At 50.7% G+C, this 23,265-nt stretch overlaps 1 protein-coding gene across 4 annotated transcripts in view; it reads right to left on the bottom strand.

Moving 5' to 3' along the window:
* OGDH (oxoglutarate dehydrogenase) overlaps window positions 1-23,265 on the bottom strand; it is a 71,681-nt gene that overhangs the window by 5,768 nt on the left and 42,648 nt on the right. For all 4 annotated transcript variants that reach the window (XM_077849930.1, XM_077849932.1, XM_077849933.1 and 1 more), the window contains 14 exons: window positions 21,788-21,903; window positions 18,040-18,194; window positions 17,800-17,946; window positions 17,530-17,620; window positions 17,017-17,196; window positions 14,237-14,365; window positions 2,492-2,671; window positions 2,062-2,214; window positions 1,714-1,816; window positions 1,471-1,599; window positions 1,120-1,270; window positions 775-902; window positions 490-668; window positions 39-110 (listed from right to left, as the gene is read on the bottom strand). In XM_077849930.1, coding sequence (XP_077706056.1) covers window positions 39-110; window positions 490-668; window positions 775-902; window positions 1,120-1,270; window positions 1,471-1,599; window positions 1,714-1,816; window positions 2,062-2,214; window positions 2,492-2,671; window positions 14,237-14,365; window positions 17,017-17,196; window positions 17,530-17,620; window positions 17,800-17,946; window positions 18,040-18,194; window positions 21,788-21,903 — 1,913 coding nt within the window. The remainder of the gene's footprint in view (window positions 1-38; window positions 111-489; window positions 669-774; window positions 903-1,119; window positions 1,271-1,470; window positions 1,600-1,713; window positions 1,817-2,061; window positions 2,215-2,491; window positions 2,672-14,236; window positions 14,366-17,016; window positions 17,197-17,529; window positions 17,621-17,799; window positions 17,947-18,039; window positions 18,195-21,787; window positions 21,904-23,265) is intronic.

Below are 23,265 nucleotides of genomic sequence, written 5' to 3'. Positions count from 1 at the left end.
CAAAGCAGCGGTGCCTGTGGCGTGACCGCTCTGCTCACCGGCAGGACGTCTGGGTCATCATTGCACATCTGCAGGAACCGCTCTGGCCGGGCGGAGGAATGTTCCGGGCCCTGGAACCGGAACACAAATTATGGTTTGGGAGCTCTGCAGAAGGGGGAGATATACTTGCCACATCTCTTCCTTCACAAACTCTGGTCATTTCTGGTCTGAAATACGCTGAGTCGCATAGACCCGCTGGCATTTCAACTTTTTCCCCTCCCCAAGAGGTTGGATGGGCACTTCCACGTCGGGAAGGTTTCCAAACCCCAGTCCTGAGATGGTGTCCCACAGGGCCTCTGCAGTGAGGAGAGTCCCCACAGACCCACGGCAGGGGCGGGGAGGGGAGCAGGACCGGACACCTGCTCCTGGGGATGGAGGCAGACCGGACTGCACCATGCCAACTTCTGGGGCCAGAGTCCTAGGCTTGGTGGGGAGGGCTGGGGGGCTCACCATGCCCTCCATGCCATGGGGGAGCAGCAGCACAATGCCATTCTGTCGCACCCACTTGGCCTGTCCTGGGCAGATGAACTGGTCTATGATGCACTGGGCCGTGTTGTGGAAGTCACCAAACTGGGCCTCCCAGAGGACCAGGGCATTAGGGCTGGCCATGGCAAAGCCCAGCTCGAAGCCTGTGGAACGAGGAGGCCTGAGTCAGCTGGCGGGCGGGGAGGGGGCTACTGTGGGCTACTGTGGGCTACGGTGGTGGAAGGAGGGCTTGTGGGCTGGGGCACTCACCCAGGACCCCGTACTCAGAGAGAGAGCTGTTGCACACGGTGTAGGGGGCCTGGTTGGGCCAGAGGTGGTTCATGGGAATGCAGGTCTTCTTGTCCACATTCTGGTCGTGGAGCACGTGGTGGCGGTGGCTGTGGCACAACAGCACAGATTAGAAGGTGGGAGCACCTGTGCTGTGCCCTGACACACAGACCCAAGAGGCAGCTACTTGCTGCAGTGGCCACTTCTCCACAGAAGTGTCAACGTCTGAGCAGGGGAAGAGTGCTTGCAGGCCGACACAGGATTTTCTTCTCTAGAGAAACACCAGAGCCCTCCCTTTTGGTGCCAAAAGAACCCTGAGAGAATTACCTAAAGGTGCCTCGCTCCACATCCTGGCCGCTTAGCCGGATATGGATGCCCTCCTTCAGGAGGGACCCGAAAGCCATGTACTCCGCCAGAGCCCAGTCCACGGTCCTGTTCTTCACCATCTCCCCGCGGGTCTTCAAGATCCGGCTCAGCCCTGCACAGACAGGGTGCTCAGCAGCCACCGGGCATACCAGCGGGGGACAAGAGCAGTAGCTCCTTCGGCCTGGCCAGCAGCTGTGACGGCCCACCCTTTCCTCTGTCACGGGGGTGGAGGACCATGCTGAGCCAGTCCCGTGCTGGAGAGAAGTCCACGGACATGGCCCAACACTTCCACAGGTCAGTGGGCGTCCTCACCTCCATGAATGGTGAAGTTCTCCACGGGCACGGAACTGGCCACGTTCCCAATGTGTGTCAGAATGTCCTCCGTCAGGCCTGTGGAGGGGCAGGTCATGCTCCTTGGCTGTCCGTCCAGGGTGAAGAAGCCTAGGACAGGGAGACAAGCTGACATATGGCCGCCACTCTTCTAGAAACCAACTGTAGCCCACAGGGGTGTGGTGGGGGTGGAGGAGAGGGGCAAAGGCGATGCTCTTCACTCACCGGGCCAGGGGGAGTCCAGCCAGTGCTTGATGTGCAAGATCTTCTCGTCCTTGGACCTGGTGAAGGCCTCCTCGCAGATCTTATCATACTTGGAGATCTCCTCCTGTGGGGTCAGGCATAGCACAGCCATTAGGGGCGCTCTGCATAGGGTACCCCACCACAGCGCACCTGACTCTGCTGGCCCCCCATGTGTACGACGGCTCTGAGGCCTGCCAGAAGCCTGCTGTGTTCTCATCTTTATCCCTAGCATCTGCTTTGTGTCTAGGGGCTGCAGACCTGCTTGAGGTCAGATGCCCTGTCCCTGCCTGGTCTCTGTCCACCCCTCCTGGATTGGAACCGGGGACTTACCTCGTACTCCGGCTGGTTGACCACACCCTGGGACACCAGCAGCTCTGCATACTTCTGCAGCACGGGCTTCTGCTTGCGGATCTGCTTGTACATGAGTGGCTGCGTGAACATGGGCTCATCCATCTCGTTGTGGCCGTTGCGCCGATAACACACCTGGACACAGCCCAGACATGTTGGCATCAGAGACCCACCAGCACCAGCCTGCTCTCCTGCACCGTGCGCCCTGTTGTCCCTCCTCTACAATTCGGGTCCTGCTGAAATCTCCTTTATGCCAGAGTCGCCACCACAGGAGATGAAACCAGTGACCTGAGGACACCCTGACACAAGACCTGAACTACCTTCCTTCCCGGCAGGGCCCTAGGATGTGGGCGGGTCTGCCGCGAGTGGGAGCCCACTGCTCCTCTCCCAGACACAGATGGAGGTTGCTCACCAGGTCCACTACCACGTCCTTATGGAAGGTGCTCCGCCACTCGGCCGCCACCTTGCACACATACATGACAGCCTCTGGGTCGTCCGAGTTCACGTGGAAAATGGGCGCATTCACGACGCGGGCCACGTCAGTGGGGTAGGGTGAGGAGCGGGCCATGCGTGGGTCAGTGGTGAAGCCGATCTGCAAGAGACACACTGCTGGGCGGGGCTGGGCAAGGTGGGTGGCACTCCACTGGCCCAGCGGGGCCGGGTCAGACAGGTGGGGCTAGGCGGGGTTAGGCTGGGTGGGGTGGGTGGAGCACCACTGTCTTAGCTGCCTCCTGGCTGCACCTGCCCTACTTGGTCCCCAAATGGCTACTCAGGTGGTTTATTAAAAACTGTTTTGTTGTTTCCTATTCTGCGAATAAACTTCATATGTTCAACACATAGAGTTTGGAAAACAGGATTAAAAAATTAAAGTTAATTTAAACAAAGTTACATATCTTTCCACCAGGTACAGGGTAAACACCTTGATGTCTTTCTTTGCACATATACAGCTAATATATATTAAAAATTTCAGAGGCTGGTCTATAACCCAGCAGTTTCTTCATTTAACACTGTAAGCACTATTTTGTCTGTCTTTCTTTTCTTTCTTTCTTCTTTCTTTCTTTCTTCCTTCCTTCCTTCCTTTCCTTTCCTTTTCTTTCTTTTTCTCTTTTTCTTTCTTTTTTCTTTCTTTCTTTCTTTCTTCTTTCTTTTTTCTTCTTTCTTTCAAGATTTTATTTATTCATGAGAGACAGAGACACACACACACACACACACACACACACACAGGCAGAGGGAGAAGCTGGCTCCATGCAGGGAGCCTGACGTGGGACTCGTTCCCGGGACTCCAGGATCACGCCCTGGGCCAAAGGCAGGCACTAAACTGCTGAGCCACCCAGGGATCCCCATCAGCACTGTTTTCTTTGAAAGGAAAATTTAAAGCTTTCATGATCATCCTTACTTTGTCTATATTTGTATTTCTATGACCTATATCTCTATTGACTTCTAGGAAATGCCTCACACGCACAGTGTGACAATACCATAGTGGTCACACATGAGCGCCTCCAAACCTCTGTGCCAACATGACCTGCTTCTGCTGCAGCGACTATCCTCTTAGGCTTGTCCCAACTTTACAATTTTGATACAATTTCAGAGTGGAGAAAGTTGAAAGAATAACACAAATAACTCCCATACACTCTTTACTCAGATTTGGCATTTGTTGCCTTTTGTCTTTTACCATCCATGCTCCCTCCCTCCACACGCGTGCGACACAGGACGTAGGTAGTCCCCATTTGCTAAAACAGGGATGTTCCCTGAGCAGCCTAATCAATTCCATGTCCCAGACTCCACACACACACGCCCCCACTCTGTGCCCTCTCTTGTTTCCCTTTCATCTGGAAGACTCCCCACCTTTCTTGATTTTCATAGCATTGGCATCTGTCCATTTTACTGGTGGTGGACACGTTCCCACACAGGTCTGCTCCAGCAAATACGGAGCTCACTTGCGTTCACTCCCAGGAAGGGAACGCTGAGCCACAGGCTGCGAGCCTGTGGATGTCTGCAAATGCCAGCAAGCTTCTCTTCTGTTGCTAGTGTGCCATTCAAGTTCCAGCCAGTGGCAAGTGAGGGCCCCACACTGCCTTTCACCAAACTGTGACTCTGTCTCCATGGTATTAAATGTTTTGATGATTATATAGCACTGCTTCCTATGGTTTTGCCGAAATATATGCCAAGACTTCTACTGTCAGACATATGGCTTATTTTCTACTTTTGTAAGCAGTACCATTATGGTTTTGACAAACATAGAAAAGCATTTAGCATCTGATGGCTTCCTCAGGAGAGAATTTCTGGTCAAATCGTAGATACATCCATAGAGAAACAAGAGCATCAGGAAAACAGCCACTTCATCTCTCACTACATATCTTACTGACCTGGTGTCACACTGTGTCATGATCTGTGGCATCAAAATATCAATGAAGAGACTGAAGAAAACATGAGCAAAACCACAGCTCCTAAAGATGTCTGGGAATTCCCATGGTTTTTACAATCTCCTTTATCACATTGACTAAAGAGAAGATTAGAAATGATCAGAAACCAATGAAAACATTAACAAATGATGTACCAGGGAGAATTCTGATGAACACGTCTTGAACAATCTCATCACCCACCTGGGTCTCCTCATTCAGGGAGATGAATGTGGGGAACTATGAGTTCGTGACCACAATTTGCATGTTGCTTATAGAACCTCGCTGGAAGTGAACTGCTTTGACAGGTTTTGACCTGAGTCCACCAGCCGCCCTCTGCCTCAGGACCCACAACAGTTATCAGCATCTGTGTCTTCAAGCACATATGGATGTACGCACACGCATGAGGAGACAGAGGTGTGCTCTGCAAGCACGGGTGCAGAGCATGGGTGTGCACACACACAGACACAGGGAGATGGGTGTGTACACACTCTGCCCGCTACTTTCTCCCTATGGAATCCATCTCGTAGACCATTTCAACAGTACACAGACCCCAGTCTTTTAAATAGTTTCACTGCACCGCGTTAATCACTACAGTTAACTCACACCGTGGCTATTTACGCACCAGGCACTATTCTGAGCATTTTATATATATTAACTTTCATGTGCTTTGTAACACACATATGGGTACACCATAGACTATTTAACCAGCTCCCTGTTGATCTAGTGATGAAAATTTTTATTTCTGGTCTTAGAGCATCAGCGATGTCTTTAAAGACATCTCTCAGCAAACATCTGGTAGTGAGTGCTCCAGTGGGAATACCCCACTAAGTGGAACTGCAGGTTTGAGAGCCAGAGACCCCGAAGTCAAATGGTTAACTCTTGCCATCCCTGGCTAGAGCCCTGTCTCCTTCACCCTGCAGCTGGACCCTGGCTGGAACAAATCTGATTGCTCAAAGCTCTTCTGGTCACTCAACCGAGACCTGGTTTCTAGTAGTTGCTATCCATTGGTGCTGACTCTGCCATCACATTCTTGCTACATGAATCATTGGTTTTGATGAAAACAGCTCTCAGGCTTTTAGAGGTCTTCCAGCTTCCTGGGTCATTCCTGGTGGGGTAGTTTCCAGACGCTATGCCATCCTATGACACTCTCCCCTGGACACGGTCTCACTTAAGTGCAACCAAAATCCTTCACAATCTTTCATAAGAAGTTTGACAAACCCATGGCTGACCTACACTGTATCTGTTTAATGAGGTTCTTAAATTGGAATGTTATTAAACATTTATATTGCAAAGAAGGAAAGTTTCAAGTCAGTGATCTAAGAAACCAGGAAGAGGAGGCTAAATTAAATCCAAAGCAAGCAGAAGGGAAGGGATAACAAGGAGTAGAAATCAATAAACCAGAAAAACAGGAGCACACAGAAAATGCAATGAACCCAAAGCTGATCCTTGGAAAGCAACAACAAATCTACAGCTAGACCAACTAAGAAAAAAAGAGAAAAGATATGAATTATCAGTATCAGGAATGAGAGAAGGGATATCAGTACAGATTCCAGTAAACTTCCAAACTCTAGGACCATAAATTCTACAACTTAAATGAAAGAAGTCACCACAGCCACTTGAGAACAAACTCATAACCTGGATAGTCCTACATTTATTAAAGATACTGAGTTTATATATAAATATATATTTATACATATAAATATATATAAATATATATATAAAATATATACATTAAAAAAATATTTTTAAGGTGTGTGTGTGTTTAAGATTCTAGTTATTTATTTGAGACAGAGAGAGAAGGAGAGAGAGAGAGAGCAAGCATGCGCACTCAGGGGCGAGGGCAGAGGGAGGAGCAGACGCCCCGCTGAGCAGGGAGCCCAACAAGGGACTCCATCCTAGGACCCTGAGACCATGATCTGAGTCAAAAGCAGAGATTTCACCCACTGAGCCCCCCAGGGGCTCTAACAAAAGATTTAAGTAAGATCGGAATCTCAACACAAAATCCAAGATGTCCTGGTTTCATTTGAAAACCAACAACCTAGCTTGAATGAGAAAAAGTGATCATCAGAAGCTAACACCAAGATGACACAGATGTTAGAATTATCTGACAAAGACATTAAAAAGATGTCATAAAAATGCTTTGATGAAAATTATGAACATGCATGAAACGCATGAAAAAATAAAAATTCTCAGCAAAGACAAAGAAGAAATGAGAATGAAGTCAAAAGTTTAGAACTGAAAAATTAAAAATTAAAAAAACTGGCATGCCTGGGTGGCTCAGTTGGTAAAGTGTCCCACTCTTTTTTTTTTTTTTTCCCACTCTTATTTCAGCTCTGGTTGTGGGATCGAACCCTGTGTCAGGCTCTGCGCTGAGTATATGAGTCTGCCTGAGATGGTCTCCCTTCTTCTCCCACTGCCTCTCCACCCTGCTCGTGCTCTCTCTAAAAAACAAACAAAAAACTGGTGGAAACAACCTGAATGGAGGTCTCTACAGTACAATAGAGAGGAAAGAATCTATGACCTTGAGGTCACTCCGAATCCCAAAAAATGGAGAGACTGAAGAACACCATGAACAAAGCATCAGGGAATGTGAAGCTGGCAACAGGTCTGACGTTGGCACCACTGGAGACTCAGAAACAGAGGGGTGGGGCTGAGTAAGTATCTGAAATAAGAAATATCGTCTGTAGGAATAAATGTAGTTGAGGAGGTGAGAGACCTGTCCTCTGAAAACTCCAATATGTTGATGAAAGAAATGGAAGACAACACAAAGAAATGGAAAGACATACCATGCTCATGGACTGGAAAAATTACCTATCAAAATACCAGGGGCACTTTTCACAGAAATAGAGCAATCAACCCTGAAATTTACATGGAACCACAGACCACAAATAGCCACAGCAGTATCCCGAAAGAAGAATAAAGCTGCAGGTGTCATACTGCCTGATTTCAAACCACGCTGCCAAAGCTGTAGTGATCCAGACACTATGGTGCTGGCATAAAAACAGAATAGACCAATGGTACAGAACAGAGCCCAGAAACAAACCCATGCCTACAAAGGAGCCCAAACTATATAGTGAGGAAAGGACAGTCTCTTCAACAAATGATTTTGGGAAAACTGAACAGCCACATGCAGAAGACCACGTTCTTACTCCATACACAAACATAAACTCAAGGGGATCCCTGAGTGGTGCAGCAGTTTGGTGCCTGCCTTTGGCCCAGGGCGCGATCCTGGAGACCCGGGATCGAATCCCACGTCGGGTTCCCGGTGCATGGAGCCTGCTTCTCCCTCTGCCTATGTCTCTGCCTCTCTCTCTCTCTGTGTGACTATCATAAATAAATAAAAATTAAAACAACAACAACAACAAAAAAAAACAAACATAAACTCAAAATGGATGAAAGCCAGAATGTGAGACCTTTTACTCCTAGAAGAAAACACAGGCAGTAATTCCTGGAGATCAGTCTTTGTGAGTTTAGGGATCTGACACCAAAAGCAAAGATAAACCAGTGGGACTATGTCAAACTAAAAAGCTTCTGCACAGCAACGGAAACCATTAACAATGAAAAGGCAACTCATGGGATTGGAGAAAATAACCACAAATTTTATGTCTGATTAGGGATTCATATTCAAAATATACGAAGAACTGATACAACTCAGCAAGAGCCAAATAATCTAATTAAAAAAATAGGCAGAGGGCCTGAATAGACACTCTTCCAAAGACATGCAGATGGCCAACAAGCACATGGAAATATGCTCCACATCACTTGTCATCAGGGAAATGCTCAAAACCACAGTGAGATCCCACCTCTCACCTGTCTGGATGGCTCAAAAGAACAACACAGGAAACAACAGGTGTTGGTAAGGATGCAGAGAAAGGGAAGCCCTCGTGCATTGTGGGTAGGAATGCAAACTGGTGTAGTCACTGTGGAAATCAGTATGGAGGGTCCTCAGAAAGTGAAAAATAGGAAAACCACGTGACCCAGTAATCCCACTTCTGAGTATTTATCCTAAGAACACAACATCACTAACTCCAAGAGGATACATGCACCATTACTGCAGCATTATCTGCAATAGCCCAGACACAGACACAACCCAGGTATTTATCAGTGGAGGATGGGTAAAGACATGGTATATATATACACAATGGAGCATTATTCAGAAATCAAAGAGGAATTCTTGCCATCTGTGACACATGTATGGATCTTGAGGGCATCACACTAAGTGAAATAACTCAAAGACAAATATCACATGATCTCATTTGTATGTGAAACCTAAAACAAGACAAAACCCAAACTCATAGATACAGAAAACATATAGGTGGTTGCCAGAGGTGAGGGGTGGGATGCGTGGGTAAAAGGGGTGAAGGTGGTTAAAAAAATACATCATGTTTGAAAATCCCCCAAATGTGTCAAAAGCTATAAATTTACAGGTTTGAGAAGCTGAATGATGCCGAGTCACCTGGGTGGGGGAAAGATAATTTTCTCCGCCGATGGTGTCCGTGTGTAACAAACTCCTTCCTTGCCCCACATGCAGAAATTAACTCCAGTGGGTCATAGATGCAAAGAGCTTTGAGGAAAACATAGGAGCAAGAAAATGAAACTTTTGTGCTTCAAAAACATCAAGAGAGTGAAAACTCCATAGAGAGAAAATATTTGCAAATCACATACCTGATCAAGGGCTTGTATCCACAATATATAAAGAATTCTCACAATTCAATGATAAAAAGACAATCCAGTTTAAAAACAGGCAGAAGATTGTTGTAAATATTTCTCCAAAGAAGACATACAAAGTGCCAACAAACACATTTGCAGATGATGGACATCATTAGTCATTAGGGAAATGCAAACTGAAACCAGTTCACACCCACTTTGATGGCTAAGATAGAAGGGAGACGAGCTAGTGTCCATGAAGAGGTGGGACAACTGGAACTCTCAGATATCACTGACAAAAGGTCATATGGTACAACAACCTTGGAAAACAATCTGGTGGGTCTAAGGGTATGCAGAGCTACCAGGTGACCCCACAATTCCACTCTGGGTTACATGCCATATGGAAACCTGGGCCCAGAGCAGCATCACGTATAACAGCCAAAAGGTATAAATAATTCAAATGTTCCTCCCCTGATAAATGGGTGAATTAGACTTGCCAGAGCCATATACTAGGTATTGCATGGCCATCACAGGGATGAAGTCCTGATAACAGTATGACTGACAGCTGCTTAGGGCTGAGGAGGAGGGGTAGGGGCGTGACAGCTAACGGACACAGAATTTCATGGATAGAACACGATAAAATGTTCTACGATTGTGGCAGGAGCCGCACTGTCTGTTCCACTGTATGCTGTAAGTGGACCACGCTGTAAGTAGACCAAGGGTGCAGTGTGTGAGTTACATTTCAATAAAGCTGTTACAACAAACAGAGAAGAGCTGAGCAAACCCTTAACAGGCTGAACCCAAAGACATCCATGCCAAGGCACCTCACACAGAGCTTCTAGGAATGGAAGACAAAGGGAAGTCTTCCTGTAGAGCAAACTCCAGGCCCAGAGGTCTCCTCCTGCAAGGCTGCACGGAGTGTTTACAGAGGAGGTGACCCCAGTCCTACACAGACTTGTCTGGAAAACCGAGGAGGAGGGAGCAGTCCCCAACTTAACCTAACCAGGTCAGCACGACCCTGACACCAAAACCAGGCAGATGTGACAAGAACACATGAGTTACAGACACAAGAGTCCACACTCAGGATGGGATCCGCCACCAGCAAAGCACAGGATCATCTTAACAGACATAGTAAAGCATCTGACAAAAACTACCATCCGTTTGTGATAAATTCCATCCATGAATCAGGAACAGGAGGGAGCTCTCTGAGCCTGCAAGGATGCAGACAGAGCACCTGCAGCAAGGACCTCGGTGAATCACCAAAAACGGATGCTTTCCTCTTAAATGGGGAACAAGGGAGGGATGTCCACTCTCCCGTGTCTGAACTGTGTGGGCCCTGTGGTGAGAAAGGGGAACACAAGGCATTTATGTACAAGCACTGGAAAGGAAGAAACAGAACCTTCTCTTGTGGAGATGTGACTGTTCATAGAGATTCCATGGTATCACAAACAGATTAGAAAAGTGAGCTTAACAAGGCTGTGGGGTACAAAATGCAAAACTGAATTCTATTTCTATATCCTGACAACAATCAGAAATGGAAATTTTAAAGAAGTATCATTTATCATAGCCCCCAATCAATTAATATTTAGAAGCAAGTCTCACAAAAGACATGCAGGATCTGTATGCTGAGAACTACAAAATACCTATGAGAGGAACAAAAAAATAAAAATAAAAATAATGCAGAGACTTGCTGTATTCTCAGGTTAGAAGGCTCAGTATTGCGAAGGCTGCAATTCTTCCCAAACTGACGTACTGACTCCACATACTTCTACTCAAAATATTAGTGGAGTTTTTTTGGTGGAAATCGACAAGCTGATTATAAAATTTGATGAAAAAACTAGTAACAGAACTGTGAGAACAACTGTAAATAATGAAGTTGGAGGATTCGGGCCACTGAATGGCAGTACCACAGTTGTCCAGGGGGCACAGTGTTGGCAGGAAGCAGAGAGGACGGGTCTGCAGACACGTGCTCAATTCACTTCCAGCAAAAACAGTCCTTTCCACAGATTGCCCCGAAACAAGAGATACGTACACCCATCCCCAAACCCCAAATACAACCCAGACTTACACACAAAATATGAAACTATAAAACTTCCTCAGTCAGGCAAACTTTCTTTAGATCTGACATAAAACACATGATCCACAAGAGAAAGAAAATCATAAACTGGACTTCACCGACATCAAATACCTCTGGGTTTGTTAAAGTGAAAGGTAGGAGAACAAAGATAAGGCACGAAATGGAAGGAAATCTTTGCAAACACATCTCTGATATAAGGGACTCGTGTCCAAAACTCTGTAGTTTTAGCAATAAAACCAGCAGCCTCCCCCTAACCCCTCCTGCAGAGAATTCATGGTGGCTGGTACGCACCAGAAACAACACCTCCCGTCTTCAGCCTTTAGGAGAAGGAAGAGTGAGCCGCACGCGACACTGCAGGCTGCAGGAGTTCTGGGAAATAGGCCGGTTCTGGTAAAGTCTATCAGACCGTTAGGGTGTGTGCACCCAGTAGTCCCAGCAACAGGTACGTGCAGAGTGAGAAACAGATAGACAAGCCATCATTTGTCTATGAAACTTTACGCTGACTTCAATCCTAACTGCCAAAGTTGGGAATGCTCCAAATTCCCACCCACTGTGGCGAGCGACCGTGCAACTGAGTGCCATGCAGCGACCGGAGGAAAAGACCCCACAAACACAGATGTGCGCCAAGGGGTGTCGCCAGGGGAGCCAGTACTGCAGGGCTCCATTCACCTGTCACTGTGGCGGCAGGTGGGGAGAGGGCGGCAGGTGCCCATGTGTATCTGTCCCAGCCTGGAGGAGTGCGCACTAGCACCGCTGGACTCTACCGTGTGGAGCCATTCCTGTGTCTACACTCTAGACTACGTGTTGTTGCCTGCGGACGCCTCTCACAACTGGACTGGCACAAAATGTTGCAGGTGCCTGGCAGCTCTATTTGCCAGGATCCTGAAGAGGTTATCTTTTACGGTCTCCTGGGACGGAGCTCACCCCAGCCTGGAAACTGCTCTCGGGAAATTCTAAGTTACCCTGTGTCTTAGGCTTCCAATGACTCTGACTCACCTCTGCTGCCACTCCTCCAGAGTGAGGAGAGTTCTCCTGTTAGCACTGCAGGCTCAGCCCACAAGCAAGGAGTCTTGTAGTGACAGGTTTTTTGTTTGGTTTCTAGACCTTTCTGTGTTTTTGGCTTTTTTTCAAAATTCTTTCTGATACTGTTCTTTGAAAGAAAGCAGATCGAATGCTGACTCTCAAGCAAGCTCTTCATTCACTCTCTGCTCCAGGCTCTCTTCTGGAGAATGGGAAAGATCCTGCCCAGGGCTCGGGTGGCTTCGGTATTGGCTAATGTGAGCGCCTAGCCTGGTGCCTGGCACACAGCAGGTGCTTGATGAGTGACAGCTGTGATCACACTGCACGTTATGTTGGTACCTGATGACGTGCCTGACCGTGCAGATTTTGAGCTCTCCTGCCTTATGGCAGAAGGGCCACCATGTCTGCTTTGATGTTTGCATTCTCCTGGCTCCCTCTCTGCGCCCTGCTGGGACAGTGCAATCGTCCCCTGTTCCTCTACACCCTCTGCAGATAGAAAAAATCACCTTTGGAAATGAAACTATCTTGCCACTCCCTCACTCTGGTCCTTCCAGCAGCCTCCCGATGCATGGAGGGCCCCAAGGGAGCTGGCCGATGGCCCCGTTCCTTCCTCTGGACACAGAGACTCCTTCCCTGCCTGGATCCCAAGGCCCCATCATTTGTCTACCTGACTGTCAGTTTGCATTTAAAGATCAAATCTGGGGATCCCTGGGTGGCTCAATGGTTTAGTGCCTGCCTTTGGCCCAGGGCGTGATCCTGGAGTCCCGGGATCAAGTCCCGCATCAGGCTCCCTATATGGAGCCTGCTTCTCCCTCTGCCTGTGCGTCTGCCTCTGTGTCTCTCACGAATAAATAATAAAATAAAATCCTGGGATCCCTGGGTGGCGCAGCGGTTTGGCGCCTGCCTTTGGCCCAGGGCACGATCCTGGAGACCCGGGATCGAATCCCACGTCGGGCTCCTGGTGCATGGAGCCTGCTTCTCCCTCTGCCTGTGTCTCCTCCTCTCTCTCTCTCTGTGACTATCATAAATTAAAAAAAAAAAAAAAAAAATAATAATAATAAAATAAAATCTTAAAAAAATTAAAATATAAATAAGTAAATAAAAAATATATATACATACACACACACATATAAATATATATAAACACACACATACATACATACATATATTAAATCCTCTGGGAAACGTGCTGCCCGACCAGCATCCGTAGGCCCCCACCCCACATTGGACCCCAGCTCTGAGGCGGCAGGGAGCATGCCCTCACTCTGCTGGAACCTAGCACAGCACCTACATGCAAAGGCCTCAGTATCTGTCACAGGACAGTTCACAGGAGCTGGCGACAGGCACCCTTGGGTACAGCCGCCAGAAGTAACAGACACATCAGGATTATGTAAGAACGGCCGAAATATTCCCTTACAGGAGTGTTCATCATGGCATTACTTAAAACAGTGCAAAATGAGAATCCTAAAAGTCTAACAACATGGCAATGTCTGTTTTATGAAACAATCAATGACAGATATTTACACTAAAATTAATATTTTCAGGGGTACCTGGGTGGCTCAGTGGTTGAGCATCTATCTACTTTCAGCTCAGGTCATGATCTTGCAGTCCTGGGATCGAGCCCAGGAGTCTGCTTTCCCTCTCCCTGCTTGTGCTCTCCCTCTCTCTCAAATAAAATCTTCAAAATTAATATTTTAAAAGTACATAAGAACATGAGAAAATAATGAGATGAGTAAGAAAGGAGCATACTGAAGAACCTCAGTTTCTTCAATATGAACCGCCATCTATATGCCCTCGTGGGGCTGAAATAATATATTCTAAAGTAGTATCATGATCTTGAATAACGTCATCAAAATCTCTCCTTTTTAGAAAGATATCTTTTGTGTTGCCCACATCTTTCATAAAAGACACACGTACATGATCAGAGAACAACTGTCCTAAATAATCGAGGCATGTCATTCTAAGTAAGATGACGTGAGCACAGGGTGCCCTCAGGAGGAGCCTCAGTTACCTGATTGTTGACGACCACGTGGACGGTGCCGTGAGTCGTATAAGAGGGCAGGTCACTCAGGTGGAAGGTCTCGTACACAATGCCTTGGCCGGCAAAGGCAGCGTCTCCATGTAGAAGGATGGACATGACCTGCAGACATGCAAAGGAAACCCGAAATCCAACACAGTCCCGACCATCATGGCTACAGGGCATACCAGAGACTAAGTCACAATGTGCTTTTCAAAAATGAATGCATTTTGAAAACCTGTCAAACTTAGAAACAAAGTGGGAGGAGAACAAGACCCCCAAGCCCCTCCTGGGTCCTGACCCGCTCCATCTGCACACCTGCCACTCTGCCACTGTCTGCTGCAGAGCCCGTGGATGTCACGCTGGCATAGCCTGTGGGACCCTCCCACCAGGAGAGCAACTCTGGGGGGCTCTGACTGGGAGTAGTTCATTGCCTCTCCTGTCTCCACCACCTGGACAAGCCTTGGGCTCCAGCATCCTTCATGACCAGGCTCAGTACACTCCATCCTGGGAGATACCCCAGTTGGCCTGACCCACGCCAGCTTGTGTCCTTGTGGTCGCCTGGGCAGGGAGTTGGCTTTGTGTCTCCCTTCCACTCACTGTTCCCCTCAGTCAGGAGAACAGCAGCAGCATCTGAGAACCTCTGGGTCCCGCTCCTCACCAAGCCCTGCCCAGCAGCTGCAGTGGCCTCTCTAGGGCGCTACCAGGTGTCACTCTCACATGTATCTAGTGGCGATCTGCAAGACCCTCTCCTTCTTGCCTTTTATTTGTATTCATGTGTGCTTAGGGGTTTCTAGCTTATTCAATTGCTGTAACTGACTCATCAGATTGACTTTGCCATCTGGACGGCGGCTCTCTGGCACGGTAGAGCCTTCAGCCTTATGCTGAGCGGCCCCGTGGCCTGGAAGGAGATACTTCTCCAGGAGCCTGCTTCCTTCAGCAGGGACAACAGGTGAGACCAGGCTGCACATACAGGTGTCTCTCAGTGACTGTGTATGCAGCATAACGGCAATGCTCCTGAGTGCAACCCGACCCTGTTCTGTGTGCTCCTCCCTCCACATCCACAAATACTTCCTACGCTGTGAAACACAGCTACTGCTCCCTTGGATGCTTTCGTGTGTCCCGCCAGGAAGGGAAAGTCTACGATGTCCTCTTAGGGGACAAAATCTAGATCTACTCAATAGCACCCTTTGTGTCCTGCCTCTGGATGCAGGGATGTTTGCTAGGACAGGTTTGTTCAGGGGCATCCTCAGAGGCACGTAGGAAGGTCACAGGGAGTCCAGCCAACGCCTTCTCTGCACATACTCAGCCTCCCGCTGTTGGGTGCTTCGGGGAGAGCCTCCTGTCCAGGTCTCCTGGGGAAGCCGCTGGGGCCCTTGCCAGGCAGCAAGGCTGTCCCCCGAGGCTCTCAGTGCGGTGCTGGCTGCCGCTCCTTGCGTCTGACAGCACCCCAGTGCCCGATCTAGACCTTGGCAGGAGCAAGTCTCTGGGTGGGCTGCTTCCCCATGAACACCCCAGGGGCCAAACCAGGTCAGGCCCCATCCTGTCCCAGGTTATGCAACAACCCTGGTTACGTGGACAGAGGATAAAGATGTTTTCTTAAATGAGAAAGGTAGGTTAACAGCTCCAGATCCCTAAATTCCGTTTAGCAGAAATCAGCTAATTGCTGGGGGTTTCAGACGAGCAGCGAGAACAGGCATGAAGGGGTGTGGGGTCTGGATCCATGGCTGAGGGTGGGCAAGGGCTGGAGTGGCTCCCACGGAGGGGTGGGTCCTCAAGGGGTGGGCAGCGTGCACTAGGAAGAGCCCTCCCTAAAACAAGGGCCTGGGGAGCACCGGGGCTGACCAGCCTCTCCTGACTTTGCAGCTCACAGCAGGACTGATCCGTGCCAGCATCCGGAGCAGTTCAAATGTTCTCTTTGGCCCTCACCTAGTTATTCACTGCTTTCCAGGACGTGTCTAGCACTCTGGGTGAGTGCTGCTTGAGGGGCTTTTTGTCTGTCACTCACAAATGAAGACATTGCACAGACTTTCCTGCAATCTCCTTCCCCTGCCTAGCTCCAAATGCCCAGGCCAGTGTCCTCGCCAAGGATGACAGGATGATGGCTAACCTTGGCCACTGTGTCGGTGCTGCTCCCAGAGGCTGCACAGGAGGCCCGCCCTTCTTTGGAGTTTGACCTTCACACCTTGACATCTTCCCCGCGGTCCGTGCCCTTTCTCTGTGAGGGCAGGAGTGCCTGCAGCACAGGACCCACTTCCTGTCCCCGACACCACGCCTAGCCCACACCGATTGCTGCTGATGGCAGCTTCCTGTGTCACCCTCCGAGCGCAGTCTAGCAGACTTACAGTATTTTAAATTATAGAACCGGTAAGCTAATGCTTGGTACCAGCCCTAAAAAGTTGGCCTCCTCTAAGGGCACCCCTCGGCCAGCATGCCCCGCTCTGCCCACAGCACCCCCCAGTCTACCTCCACCTCACCTCTGCCTTTCACCTCCAGAGTAAGTTTTTTCCTGCAAGCCCAGCTTCACCGGGGGTGTGAGGATGGGATTGGCCACCCCCCCCCCCCCCCGCCGCATCCCTGCCTGTCTCTGCTGCTTCAACCCAGGAGGGGGCACCTCTGGCAGCATGGCTGTATCGCGATCTAGAATTCCTCCAAAGTCTGTCCAGAATACGTTGTTAAACTGCAGAAACCTGAGGTGGGAGACATGATGGGCTCAGAGCCCATCCTGGACACTGTGGCCTCAGGGTTGTCCTGGCTGATCCCTGCGGCCTTACCTTCTTCCCCTCCGTGTCCCCGCAGTAAAACTGCTCGGCCTTCGTCTTGCCCATCACCACCGGGTCGGCAGCCTCGAGGTGGGAAGGGTTCGCTACCAGCGACAGGGTGATGTTCCTGTCGGTCACACGGTTGATCCGCCGGTGGTACATGCCCAGGTGGTACTTCACGTCCCCAGAACCCTGACACACAGACACAGGGTCTTTATCCTCAGTGGGAGATGCTTAGGCTTCACAATGGCTCTGCTCTGTGCCACTTCTATCCCAGAACCCCATTCCCGAAGGCGTGGTGGGAAGGTGTTTCCCGGGATGGCTCCCCCCATGGCTCTGGGAGGAGGGGCACATCCTTGCCCCCAGTGGGAGGGCTGTGGGGGCCACCTGGCCACTGGCCACCTGTGTATGGTGTGGAAGCCCCGGCCCCCAGGAAAGGGAGGGCTGTTCTGAGTGACAAGTGGAGCTGAGGGTCTCCAGTGGCTGACCTGTGCTGGATGTTCTGAAAGAAAACAGGTGCCTCACCTCATCAGCTGCCTCCAGCTTCGAATCAAACTGGCAGAAAATCTGCTCCAGCTCCTTCCTGATGACATTGGCAAGGACATTCAGCCGCCCCCTGGAACACAGAGGCAGGTGAGCCCGATGCCACAGCAGCGGAGGAGGGAAGGTGGAAAACAAAGGCCATGGGCTGTGGGGGGCCCTCAGCCCTCTGCCTCTGCTATGCCCAGTGGGCTGGAGCCCCAGAGGGTGGTGGTGGTGGGGCCGTGGGGAAGGCCACTGGGGGCGCGTGCATACCTGTGGGGCATCCCCATGATCACGTAGTCCACCCCGTTCTCACTGGACTTGTCGATGATGGTCTTGAGCGCAGGGATCAACACCTCGCACCCTTCTAGACCGAAGCGCTTCTCAGATGACCACTTTCGCTGCAGGAAATCCTCAAACCTGGCCAGGGACCGCCACGTCACTGGGGCCAGTGCCACTCACAGGGGCTGTGGCCCCGCCCCTCCCCCCATGGGCAGAGGGGACAGCCCGCACCTGGTGGACCGCACGAGCCTGGCCAGCAGCGTCCGCTTCTCCTCATTGGTGAACTGCATGATTCCAGGCGTCTCAAACTTTTGGCGGATCCACTGGCACTGCTCCAGGTCGTTGATGAACATGAACTCCACCCCAATGTGCTGACAGTAGGCCATCTGTGTCACACACACGCACACACACCCTGTCAAGGGCTGCTCGCCTGAGGCTGTCCACTGCCTCCTCAGCCAGAAGGTTGGCAGAAACAGGGGCCTCCCTTTGAAGGCAGCAGATCTGGCTGGGCCCGGGGCAGAGACGCACGGCTGGAGGGCGGTGCCAGGTCCAGGCCCACACCATCCTCTCACTTCTAGCAGGGCCACGAGATGCATCCTTCACGTCACACTGAGCCAGTGAGCAGGAAGGGGCCAGCAAGAACCATGGGGCCAGCACCACGAGAAAGAAGGGACTGTGTGGCAGTGGGTGACAGAGCTCAGCAGTCACTGAAGATTCACAGGTGTTTAGATTTTAACAACTGACCCTTCCTGGGAAGGCTGGGTCCTACAGAAGCGTGACTGCACACATCACGACACACAGGGTTGGGAATAGAGCAGGGTGTCCATCCACGGCGCTCACATTACAGCTGGGAAGGATGAAGCATGGGCTCAGTGGAAAGGAAACCAGAGTGGAACAGAGGACATGAAGGCACAGGAGGGCCCAGCCTGGGGGGGTTTACATTTTCCTGAGGCAGGTGACCAGGACCCCTCTGCTCCCTCCACCCGCCAGCCATCCCAAATCAGCACAGGAGTTAAAGAAGGAAGCACCTTGGCATGGCAGTAGGGAGATTCTATAGACCCTAAAACACCTCTAGCAGCCACACTGTCCCAGCTGAGGGCGCAAGGCTCTGCTGGTTTCCATGACAGGCATGGAGCCACCTATCACCCTGGACCATTCCTCCTGCCTTCAGAGCAGGGTGGGCATCTGTGCACATAGCACCATGATTAGGAAACAAAGGAAGGACTCTCTGAGCCAAGAATGGGCAAGCACTACAGGCACCATCACCCTGGCCAGGAGAGGAAGGGCTCAGGTGATAAACCCAGTCCATGAAGCCCAGGGATGGGGTGGGCTGGGACAATTTCTCTGACGTCAGAGTCAGCATTAGTCCCTGCTTCTGCTTCATGGTATGCAGATCCACTTGAGCCCCAAAACGGGTCCGAAGGCCCCACCAGGGTGCCTGTTGACAGGAACCTCCTCCTTCAGCTTAACACAGGTCTTTCTTGGGGCTTGAATGTGACCTGCAAGGTGAGGCGGGGGAGGTCTGGCGGGGAAAGAGGAGGGAGGGAGGAGGAGGGAGAGAAGGGAGGAAAGTGGAGGGTGGGGGAGGGAGAGGGAGGGAAGAGGACGCAGGGGAGGATGGGGAGGGAGACCCACACCCCTTACTCCCAGGGAACACTATTTCCCTGACCTGAACGCCTTAAAAGCTAGAAAAAAAAACTAGCAACTCTCTTGTGTCGATCACCATCAGCATGAGTTTAGCTATTAACTTGGATGCGTGATGACTGGGCCCTGGATCACGTGTTGTTTTTCCTAGTCTTGGCTCAATCCCCAGGAGAAAAGGCCGAGCGTTTTCAGGGGCCGGTTCTCAGTTCCTCTGTCCAGAACTTTTCAGAGGCCACAGTGTCCCGGGCCAGCCTGTGGTCCTGGCAGCTCATGCCAGCAGCCCAGTGTGCACACATGTGTGTGAACCTCCACACCATTGCTGGCAAGTGTGCCCCGACACCTGGAAGCCATGAGCATGGCTCACGGGTTGGCATGTGGGCACCCTGGGGTCAAGAGGGGCAGTGGCCAAGGTCTCACATAGCAAGAGCCCACCTCCTGGGCTGCAAGTGACAGCAGAGGGCTTTGCCCTTCCTAATGCTGGGGGTCGGGGCCACCGGGACTCAAGGCTGAGGAGGTCAAGCACAGGGCTCTGCACACCCCTAGAAACATGGCTCAGGAGGAGGGCTGGGCTCCCCTCTGGAGACGTGTGGGAAGGGAAGGGGGCAGGAGCACCATGCCAGCCCTTACGAAGACTGCCCCAATCTCTGCTTTCCACAAACAGACTGGCCCAGGTGCCTGGGACACCTACGGGGTGGGGCCCACATGGCCTAGGCCCACAGACAGGCTCATCTGGAGAAGGACTAGTCTCCAAGGGGTGCAGTTTCTGAGGTCTGAGCCAGGGGAGCCCCCAGTCAGTAATGTCCCAGAGAAACAGAACATAACCATCTGTGACATTTAAATTTTTCTAACAGACAGGAATTAATTCTCAGCCTGTGTCTGATCAAGGTATCAATACTAGTTATCTCCTCAAGATCTAAGTCCCTCAGGTATTCTGCATGCTTCCAGAACTCAAGGACCGCATGGGGCTGGGGGCCACTCCTGGACGGAGTGGATCCAGACACTGCAGGCAGTGGTAAGGCTCAGTGTAGACCCAGAGGACCCCCTTGGCTAATCCTGCCCATCCCTCCCCACCCCTCCCTGACACACACACCCCTCCCCACCCTTCCCTGACACGTCCATTCCTCCCCGCTCTTGCCTGACGCCCACACCTCTCCCTGTGTCCACACCCTCATGTTGCACCAGGTCACAGTGTCAACATTTTCCCCTTACAGCCTAGAAGTGATGAAGGCCAAGCTGAAATATTGACACCACAGGATGCAAGTCACAAGTTAAAGACAATGTCATCAATAGACACTTAGACCTTTCTAGATTGTCACAGTCACAGCCACATGTGGTACCACCCATGGGAGCATTCTGATCAGATCCCACTGGCTGGAGTAAGATCCCCTTTATCACAACTGAGTCATAGGGCTGGGTACAAGCAGTAGTGCTGGTGCCTGGCGTGGAGAGCCCTACTATTGGGTGTCGTGCAGCTGGGGCTTGCCAGGGACACCAGGTGCCACCCACGATCCAGAGCGTGCATGCCAGGCAGTGCCCCAGGTAACTGCATGATCCACTCTGAGGAGCCTTGTTCCAGAGTACTTGTTTCCTTCATCTTATTTATTTATTTATTTATTTATTTATTTATTTATTTATTTATTTATTTAAAGATTTTATTTATTTATTCATGAGAGACACAGAGAGAAAGAGAGGCAGAGACACAAGCAGAGAGAGAAGCAGGCTCCATGCAGGAAGCTCGACATGGGACTCGATCCCAGGTCTCCAGGATCACACCCCAGGCTGCAGGCGGTGCAAGCCACTGTGCCACCGGGGCTGCCCCTCCTTTATCTATCTTAATGGGCAGCACAGGCACGGACCCCCCACACCCTGTACAGATGAGGGGCTAGACAAAGACTGGCAGGTGGCAGTAGACCCCTGTGTAGCTGTGGTGCGTGTGCGGCAACCAGCAGGCTCTGTGCCAACCACGGCCGGAAAGGAGAAGGAAAAGAAGAAAACACCAGAAGTGTGGTGCAAGCAGACAGACCTCTGGGGGCAGAGACACTGGGCAGCCTGGGGCCCAAACCTGGTCCCTGACGGCAGAATGCGGGTTCTGGGGGACCTCGCACACCTGAAGTGAGCTCCCACTGAGATTGATGTGCACAGAAATGCTTTATCTCTGCTATCACTGACGGTAAAAATAAAAAGCATGAATTTTTTATCTACCAAATGAAAAAAATGTTCCCCTCTCTCTTACACTGAGAAGGAAACCAGAGAACCAAGACAAAGAACCACCTAGTCTGGAGGCCTCCTGCCAACACAGGTGAAAAACAAGTACATGAGGTTTCTGTCCCCTTACCTCCAGCCGCCGGATGATCTCCCGCAGAGGAAGTGCTGACTCCTGCCCCCCAATGAACGTGGTGGTGGGCAGGTGGAAGACCTTGTCCAGATCGGACTCGTCCAGGCCGTAGAACCCTGCAGGGCGAGGAGAGACGGGCACAGCCACGAGGGGACCACAGTTTATGGAAAGGGGAAGGGACTCCCCGGAGGAGAGAAAAGAAAAGAGGAAAAATCATAAAAACCTCTGATATAGGTGAAAATTAGTAATATTTTACAGTCAGAAACACAAATTTTAGCAACAAACAGAAGCTGAGAATATTACTAGCATCACAGCTAAATGAGAATAAAATTCATATTATGTGTATTAGTCCAGGGCACCAACTATTCATGATTTAGAAGAAAATGTATTTCAAGGTCCCAGAGACACCAATTTTGACTTGAAAAGGCACTGGGTAAGTTAACCGGAAAGCAAATAGGCAGTAGTTAAGGAGGAATTTCAAGTGGAAACTGAGGAACTGGTGTAGAACAGGCCCAGCGTCCTGTGTGAGGAAGTGACCGGGAGCTGGGGGCCTGAGGCAGGGAACGCGGCCAGCCTGGACCCACAGTGCCCGCCCCCTTCTCCCAACCATCCGTTGGCATCCATTTTGCACCCATCCTGCACACGGTAGGCAGCAGGCACCCCCCAGGGCCCCGCTCACACAGATCGCCTGACTAATCCCTAGCATGTCCCGCAGTGCCGGCTAGGCAAGGCAACTCAGCTGAGAGCGTATTTCCAACTGACAGAAACGTGAAGGAAGGACTCTTCCTCAGGCATGAGGTGCTTGTTTCATGTCACAGTGACTGTCGAGAAAGAGACTGGAAGGGCTGTTGGGCAATACAGGAGGCTGGGCTCCCGCCAGCTCTGAAAGCTAATGTGTGTGGGAGGAGGCAGAGGCGCCACTTCACACCAACAAGCTGGACGCCAGAATGCCACAGCCTGGGACACCCGGCTGTGCAAGGTCACACAGTCCTTGTTCCTGCCTAACTAAGAGTCACTGGGAGAAGTGCCGGGAGTGGGACTCGGGCTGCTGCAGGCAGACACAGCTGTGTGTCTGAACCGCTGGAAGCTTGTAGAAGCGCACATTTCCAGGCCTCACCCCAGCGCTGACTCCCTGGTCACGTGGGGGCCAGGAATCCCTAGGTGATCCCATCCAAGCTGCCGTGGGGACCACAGTCTGCATGCATTTAACATTTTGGCACACATTTTTAAAGTCTTAGAACTCTTTTCTAAACCCCTTTCTGCTTAAAAGTCTTTTCTAAACCCCTTTCTGCTTTACTGAAACAAAAGCAACCTGGCTTTTTCATATGGGGGCAGTGAAGGCAGTGGTGGCTTGCGTAAACACACGCAGCGGTTTCCTGCTGCCATTCTATCCAGAATGAGAACGGTCCACCGCATAGGTCTGGTGAGGCTCCAGGTGCTCAGTGCCCAGCTCGTGGTATTAAGGGATGGCAGCCAGA

This window comes from Canis aureus, chromosome 15 (assembly GCF_053574225.1).
Source record: "Canis aureus isolate CA01 chromosome 15, VMU_Caureus_v.1.0, whole genome shotgun sequence".
Taxonomy (NCBI): Eukaryota; Metazoa; Chordata; class Mammalia; order Carnivora; family Canidae; genus Canis; species Canis aureus.
This window is presented reverse-complemented; position numbering and strand designations above follow the sequence as displayed.